This window comes from Cariama cristata, unplaced genomic scaffold (genome assembly GCF_000690535.1).
Source record: "Cariama cristata isolate BGI_N322 unplaced genomic scaffold, ASM69053v1 scaffold31747, whole genome shotgun sequence".
Lineage (NCBI taxonomy): Eukaryota > Metazoa > Chordata > Aves > Cariamiformes > Cariamidae > Cariama > Cariama cristata.
In genome coordinates this window covers 1-7,817 of record NW_009626532.1, presented here as the reverse complement: position 1 = coordinate 7,817, position 7,817 = coordinate 1, and the positions used below count along the sequence as shown (strand labels likewise).

Sequence of the window (7,817 nt, the reverse complement as noted above, 5' to 3'; positions counted from 1 at the left end):
GTGGGTAAAGAGAACTCTTCTGAGAGCAACAGATACAGCATGAGGTAAAGTGTTCTGTGAGCCCAGAGCTCACCAGCATCAAAGCTGACCCAGAAAGACCCAACCTTGCCTGGGACAGATCCTGCTCCAGCACACAAAATGTCTCCCTCCCGCCAGCCAGAAGTGCTCAACGTGTCAGAGGCCAAAACGGTGGGAAGGCAGCTCCTTGGGACCTGCAGCTCTGGATCAGCAGGCACAGCAAGGGTTTCGCTCTGCTCAGCCTCCATCAGGCAGGCACAGGCTCTGCATGTGGAAACAGAAGCGTCTTGCAGAAATATCCCGGGGGGAAGTGAGCGACCTTGTCTCATGTTCTGCTCACTTCCAGATCTCGGGGGGCGGGGGGGGAGGGGGGCAACAAACCACCTTCCTCTACAGTACTGAAATGCTGGACATCTGTTCCTTCACTACAGTGCCTTGATACACAAAAGGCTGAGCTAACTGAGGACACTAACCAACTCCACTGCACTTCTCACCACTGCAGGTAGGCCTGGTCCCTACGACAGGGAATGAGAGCTCACAAGGAGCATCCGCAAGGCTGCTCCGCTCTGTCCTAGAGCACAGGTTGTTCACAGTCACAGGGCAGGGAGCTAACCATGAGGACGGTCAAAGAACAAGTCCAGAACCTCCTCTCTAGGTCATCCAATTCTCAGCTTCTTCCAAAGGAGAGGCCACTTGCCAGAAAGGGCAAAACAAGGAACTGGACTTAAAATGAAACCTTTGAAAACAGAAGGATATTAAAGGAAACAAAAGCCATAATCAATACAGAAAACAAGTGCATCTGATCAGACGCTAACGACGTCAGCCTCTCACAGGCTACAGCAGAATCCCTCTGCGATGGATCTAACATTACAATTGCCAAACTAGGAAAGTCTCTCCCAACTGGTGCAGCAAATCAGGCCAGATAAATCCCTCTGCTCCTGGCACAGCTTGCAGTCTTAGGAGGGGAACAACTCCACGGAGGCTGAGCAGCTAGCTGGAGTTTTGGTATCTTTATGCAGGCGAGTACCATACGTTGTGTTGCACACATTCAGGGAGATGCTGAGCCAGAGTCCGTCCTCCATAGTTGTTAGTCACCCAACGGCACCAACACCACTTCCACGGTCCCGGACAAACACATACCCAGGCCTGGTTTTAAGAGCTTCTTCCCTGCTTAAAGAACCATATTCCACCCAGCAAAGGCAGAGATCTTGCAGCACATGGCTTTCTCTCAGTGTGGGACATGGCCCAGGACTGGTAGCATCAGCTTTCAACAGCCCAATACACAGACAGCCAGGACTCAGTTTACTCTTGGATGCCCCAGGGAGGATCGGAGGCTGCACATGGTGTGAAGTGGAAGGCGAGGGCCTCGCTGCGTGCTGGCAGGGGGAAGGTAAGCTCCCTCTTACCTGGACCTGCTATTCATTCCAAATTAATCTTTTTTTTTTTTTCTTTTCCCTTAAATTATGAACAATATGGAGAAATTGAAAGCAACCGTGTTTGGTCCAACTCCTTCCCTCCCAGCCCCTTGGCTGATGCTCTGTGAGGCTTGCTCTCACAATCGGCAGAGGCAGAAGAGAGGCAGAAGAGGGTAGGAATGAAGACACCAAAGGCCACCAATATAGGAAACATGAGGCTGCTGTTGTCTGAGGCATAGGGGTTTGGTGTGCGTGGGCCTGACTGAACCCGGTTCTTATTTGCCTGTTTTTTAACACTGGAGCCATCATCATATTCATCTTCATCATCATCTTCCTCTTTTTTCTCCAGACCTGGGTGCGGCTGCAGCTTTGGAACATCTGTTGGACGAGACAAAAAGTTGCAAGGAGGCAGGATGCAACCTGGGAAATCACCCGAGTCACTCCCTTCCCCTCTCCCCGGTCCAGCATGAACACAGGCAAGGGGGCACCTGACATCACATCAATATCACGGCCAGAGCACCCCAGGAAACAGAAGCATCCTCCCCCACAGAGGCTTACACCACTATTTTTTTCCTCCATGATGCAAGAGCATCTAGAGATCCAGTCTGCAAAGAAAATTACAACCCTCCACCCCATCTACATGTCACTCAGGAGAAGTTACAGCACAAAAACACACTTACAGCATACACAGTCAGATACCACGGCTGCTCAGTGAGATCTAGTCAAGAACAAACACCTGCTGCCTGCAGGACCAGCAGATACAGGTGCAAACAGGAAGGGGAGCAACCCTTTCTACAAATGGTCCTACCTCACATCACTGCACCCCCCAACCTCAGACCTATCGGAGCAGCATGGCCCAACCCCACTCAAATCCAGTCCTCTGAGCCTGGAGCCTGAACTGCAGGTTCCCCACACAGCGAGGTGCCACCTGGCTCCAAATCTTGAGCAGCACTTGGCAATCCCTGACCTATAGTAAAGCAAACTGATGCTTTGGTCAGAGAGGGGTCCTAAACCTCCCGTGTTCAGGAGCTAGAGGAGCTCCAACTCCAGCACAGACCTACAAAGAGTGATAAAAGAGTAAGGACTTTACTAGCACTCCCCACTGCTATCCAGAGGAACTGATATCTGGGAAAAAACACTCCCTTATCCTCAAACTGCGAAGAGAAAACAAAGCTTCAGGTAAGAAACACTTAACTACTAGCTACAAGATCTCCGTAAATTACTTGTCTGCAGGGTGGCTGCTGACATCCAAGGCCAGAGGGAGTTTATCTGTAGCTATAAGCCACGACTGACCAGACATATTCCCTTCTCCTCTACCCCATATGCAGGAAGTCCCAAATCAAACTGATTTTTCTTACTCCAAAAATGACACAGCTTTGTGCACTTGGAGGAGTAGGAGGCCACTACACACCTATTTCACCCTGCAACTGCACTCTGGGAACTTGCTGAGAGAGAAACAGTTTTGGCAGAGGTGGGTTAGAAAGAGCTATGATCTCATGGTCTGAGAAGCAACAGGCTGCTCTCCAAGGGGGAAGAGCCTTCTGGCTCAAAAAATTGTGCTTACCTTCCACTGTTCCTTGCAGGATGTATAGGGCACAGATTTTCGGATTGTCATAGTAGCCCTAGAGAAAGCAAAGAAGGAAGTCAGTGCTGCAGCTTTGAGGCAAGAAATAGTCTCCCCATCTACCATCACCTCTCCTCCTCCAGCACACAGCTGCATCACATGGCTGAGGAAGAAGGGGAAAAGGAAGATCAGGGTTCTGTCCAGAAAAACTTGTTACCTTTACAAACTCAATGTGTAGCTTCCCTGTGAATGTGGAAACCTCTCCTTGGACACTCAGTTTCCCCTTTTTGATACTCATGGGAATGATCTCATCGTGAGCTGTGCTGTGTCCAACTCTGTCAAAAATGTCCAAGTCCTTCACCACCACGTGGCCATTCAAGCGAACATCAAATACCTTTAGGGTGTAAGAAATGACAGAATGTCAGAACAGATTCAGGGACGTGACGATTGAAATGGGAACAGAACAGGAAAGGTCTCTGCTTGCTATGCACTCAGGACCAGAAAGCATTGCAGCACGCACCATCCCACCACATGTGCTCCATTTCCCTTGGGAGAGATTCAGGGCCCAAAAGCAGCCAGGTAAAGATACTGAAGCATAAACATTGCTTTCAAATACTCTGAAATCTGCCTCCTCCTTTTAAAATAAACCTTACGTCTGCTGTTCAGAACTCAGGACAGCACAATTTTATTCTGGTTTATTAAAACTTTTCTTTCAAAACTTTTTTTCCACCTACTGGCTGAAGACCTGCCCCTACTACCCCAGGGTGGCTGCAGCACACCACACCCTAGGGAGTTCAGCCATTTCTAACTAACAGCCTGCAGCAGAGCAGGGAGAGGAAACAAGCTGGTGAAGGACGCAGGGCTTGAAGGAGGTAAAATGTTGAACTGCTAACCACATCTGTGAATTCAGAGTGAAAGTTCTCCTCAGGGCTGTAATGACTCAAACGTCACTCAGCACCTGGGGAATCCCAGCAGAACCACATGAAGGAAGAGGAACCAGAGGTGCCTCAGCCCTTCAGTTTAATCTGAGGCTGCCTTTTGCATCCACTCTGTAAGCCAGCCCCACCAGTTCTGTTCCCTGAAATACTCCTCTGGCAGGAAGGCAGCACAGTGCTTAAGAAGCAGGGCTCTAAAGAAGCTGATGGACCCGGGGGAAAGCCAGACTAAAAGACACCCCACTTCTCTCCCAGTTTATCACAGGGCATTGAGTTCTTTGTGCTTCTGCTTCCACACCTGTACATGAGGCATTTCAAAAGTGGACAAGGATTATTCTTCTCTAAAGAGCAATAAAAACGGTTGAATTTAACTCTGTGCTTTCGGGAACAGTTTGAACAGTATCAAGTCTTATTACGTTCGTAAAAATCATTTTGAGTAGGTTATTTAACTCAGGTCGCTTCCCTGATTCAATCTGTGCAATACTTCCTCCAGCACAAGCATGCTGTCAGGTCAGCAACAAGTGTTCAGGAAAAAAGCAAAAACACTTCTCCAAGCCAGCACAGCCTAAATAGATGATAAAACTCTAGTGCTAGTTATGTTTAGTTGCACATGTTTGGTTGAATACTTTGTAATGCAATTTTCCAGGCCAGCTGTGCATCTGGCATGTGGAAAAGCGCTCAAAGTTTCAGGGCCCATGAGAACTCTAGGAACTAAGCTAACCATTCGTGCTTTACTTCACTCCTTTCTCCAGCACACAAAGCAGCAGAGGCAACCTGGACATGCACAGTCTTAGCCAGGAACTCACATCAAAGAGACAAGCAAGGAGCTGTTGCTTACCTTCTGTTGAGACTGTGCAAAATAGACCTCTGCAAACTTCAACACCAGCACATAGTCACCCTCCTCTTTGATGGGAACTTCATAGCCAAAGGTTTCCTCATTGTAACGCTCGGTCTGATACAGAATCTGATCTTCTGCGTTGGACCGCAAGATTGGCAGCTTCATACCGTAGTCAGAAGCTAGGTTTCAAGCACAAAACAGTGAGAGGAATGGTTAATTTCTGAGGCACATGGAAGAGACACTTTATATACTCTTGAAGTGCTTCACCCCCTAAGTGGCATTACTGCTTGGTGCCCTTGTCAGAGCCGTCTCCCCGCCTCGCTCTGAGCAGGAGGCACCACTACTGGAGCAGAAGCAGAGGTAGCCAAAGCCCCAGAACCCAGGTTCTATAGAAAAACAGGTCTGGACGTGCTGCAGTCTAAGACACAGTAACTTCACTCACACCGTTTCAGAAGAAGAGTCTGTTTCACAAACAGGGCACAGAGCCAAAGGACTTGGCCATTGACTCCTGCTTCAAAGAAGAAAAACACCCAGAATATTTTTACATCATTTTCAAAGTACAAACTCCAAGTACAAAAACAAAACAGTCAGAGTAGGACTGACTCAACTTGTTCATTCAACAGATGTGAAGCTAGCAGTTGAGGGCATCAGGTTTTAGAGACTCTCCTTCCTCAAGTGAGAACCTGGGGAATGACAGAGGGTGAAAAGCAATAGATATCTTACAAAACCCTTTCTTCTCACCACAGCCATGCAATACCTGCCAGCTTGAAGGCAGGAAGAAGGAAGCAAGAAAGATACACCAGGGTTTCAAGAGCACCAGCAGCTCCATCAGCTGCTGTTCTCACAGCCACCCAGCTGAAATGGGCGCTGGCTGCAGGCACACGAACAGCCCCCTGAGAAGGGCCCAAACAGCATTTGCAAATGGGACAGGAACTGAGAAAATAACAGAAATCATAAAATTTCCCTCTTCTCAGTCCTTATTTCACCACCTCTAGAGCAGCCCTCAAAAGACCTTAACCCAACTTGACATTTCATTGTGTCGGGGTTACTGTACAAATGCAAATTGATGCATACCTCAAGAATCAAACAATTCCCCAGCGAAGCAGGGGCAGGAGGGAAGACTGTGGACACCATCTGCGCACTGGCATTTCAGGCAGGAGAAGCTGATCCAGAGAAGTTCTCTGCTGATACTTGCCACTTCCACCCCCATTTCCATGGGAACAGACACTGCATTGGCCAAGTCAAAGCAAGAACTACTAACCCGGTGCATGTTGCCAAAGATGGAGCCAATGCAAACAAGTGAGAGGAAATTAATGCCAGTTCTTAGTCTCCTGTTTCATGCAGAGCTACTCAGGCAATCTTCTGCTTCTCTTTACCACTTGAACCTGAGCGCAAAGGCTGAAGACTCTAATCACCAGATATACAGAGGGTGAAAAGTTTAACCTGTCCTCTCACGCAGATATTTCTAGCCAGCTACAGATTACAGTGATCACGAACCAAGGACTTCACAGAAGTCAGCTCCTATTAGAGGAAAGCCTGCATAGGAAGAAAGTCCTTTAGTAGCCAAGAAGGTAACTGGAGAGGAAGACCTGTCACCCGCATGTTAGAGGTCTGTTGACATAGCTGTGAAAGCGAGCTTGATTTTACAGCGTGCTGGGTGTGCTGAAAGGTAGCTCACCGAGAGACGAGCAGTGCACATTAAGCTGCAACTCAACTACGTTTGGCACCTGGCTATTCTGTAACTGCCATCAGCACATTTTGTCCTTTAGGGCACAGCATCTGAACTAAGGCTTGGGAAAAAAAAAAAAAAAGGTTTTAATTTGCCCACAGGCAGTACAGCCCGGAAACACTATCCCCAGGTTGCTTCCTCCCAGTCAGCCACATATTTCTGCTGTAGCCATTACATGCCTGTCAACACAGAGAGGAGCCCAGAGTAAACTGAAACAATGGTGCAATAAAAAACCATTGAAGGAAAAGCAGCTGAGAGCTCAAAGGGGTAAAGTCTCCTCCGCCGTGCCTGGTACCGCTGGCTGAAGCAGGATTAATGTTAACAGCCTGCTGTTCAGAGGAGACACCACAGGCTTTCCCCAAAAGAAGAGCTTGTCACAACGTGCTTGCAAAAGCCCCTTTTTTCTCCTCAACTTAAAAATAAATTGTTCAAGTCCACAAGGACATTCAAGTCACACATGCGAGAGGTCTGTGAAGGGAAGTTGACCTACAGCCATCAGGGCACCTTGTGTGACTGGGACACCAGCCTCCACTGGGGTGAAAAACTCCTAACAAACTGTATTAGTATCTAAATGTGACCTCCCCTGTATCCATTCTGCTCAAATGGCTCTCCATTCGGGATGACACTCATGCAGGGTAAGCAATGGCTGTCCTAGCTGTATAGCACAGGACAATCCTCACCATCCTACGTGGAAGCAGTGAAGGTTAGATTTAAAAGTCAACAGATAGCTCATCTTCTCTCCACTCCACCACTCACCTGTAACTGACAGCAGGAGCAGCTCAGCACAGCTAACTTTTCAATACATTTGTGATTCAACTAAGCTTTGGTGCACCAATTATCAGAAGCACACAAAACTCCTATGACTGGAGCAGTTTCAGGGGAAGTAGGAAAAGGTAACCCAAGTGTAATATTAGTTCTTCATCCCATCCTTACCAGTAGATAGAAGATTTTACTGATTCAGTAGTTAGAGCAGCTGATGATATCTCATCTACTTCTGCTTCTGTCCCTGCTCTGCTCTTGAATACCCTGCCAGGACTGGAGCAGTGGAGAAGATCAGCCAGCTGCACCTTCCTCCCACCCGGCCCCAGCAGCGGGGCTCCAGCGAGCAGCTCCTCCCTGCTGGGACCAGGCTGCTGGCGGCAGGCATCAACCCACACCGTGAGCCATTCGCCGGCGGAGAGCAGGCAAAGCGTGTTCGCACTTTACCGAGTGCGCCGCAGGCAGGGCTTCAAACTGGCACATCTTGCTGCGGAAACTGGGGTCTTTCAATGGAAAATAAGGAGCCGGGCGGCTGCATGCGGCCGGTTTGGCAGCCTGA

General features: G+C 48.6%; 1 protein-coding gene across 1 annotated transcript; it reads right to left on the bottom strand.

Annotated features, from left to right (window-relative positions):
• Positions 1-1,337: 1,337 nt before the first annotated feature.
• On the bottom strand, positions 1,338-4,948 carry MLEC (malectin). Its single transcript, XM_009704076.1, has 4 exons — positions 4,771-4,948; positions 3,215-3,391; positions 2,998-3,055; positions 1,338-1,811 (listed from the first exon to the last, which is right to left on the bottom strand). Exons 1-4 carry the CDS (start codon positions 4,933-4,935, stop codon positions 1,480-1,482), a joined length of 732 nt encoding a protein of 243 aa, XP_009702378.1. The 5' UTR covers positions 4,936-4,948; the 3' UTR covers positions 1,338-1,479.
• Between the last annotated feature and the right edge of the window lie 2,869 nt (positions 4,949-7,817).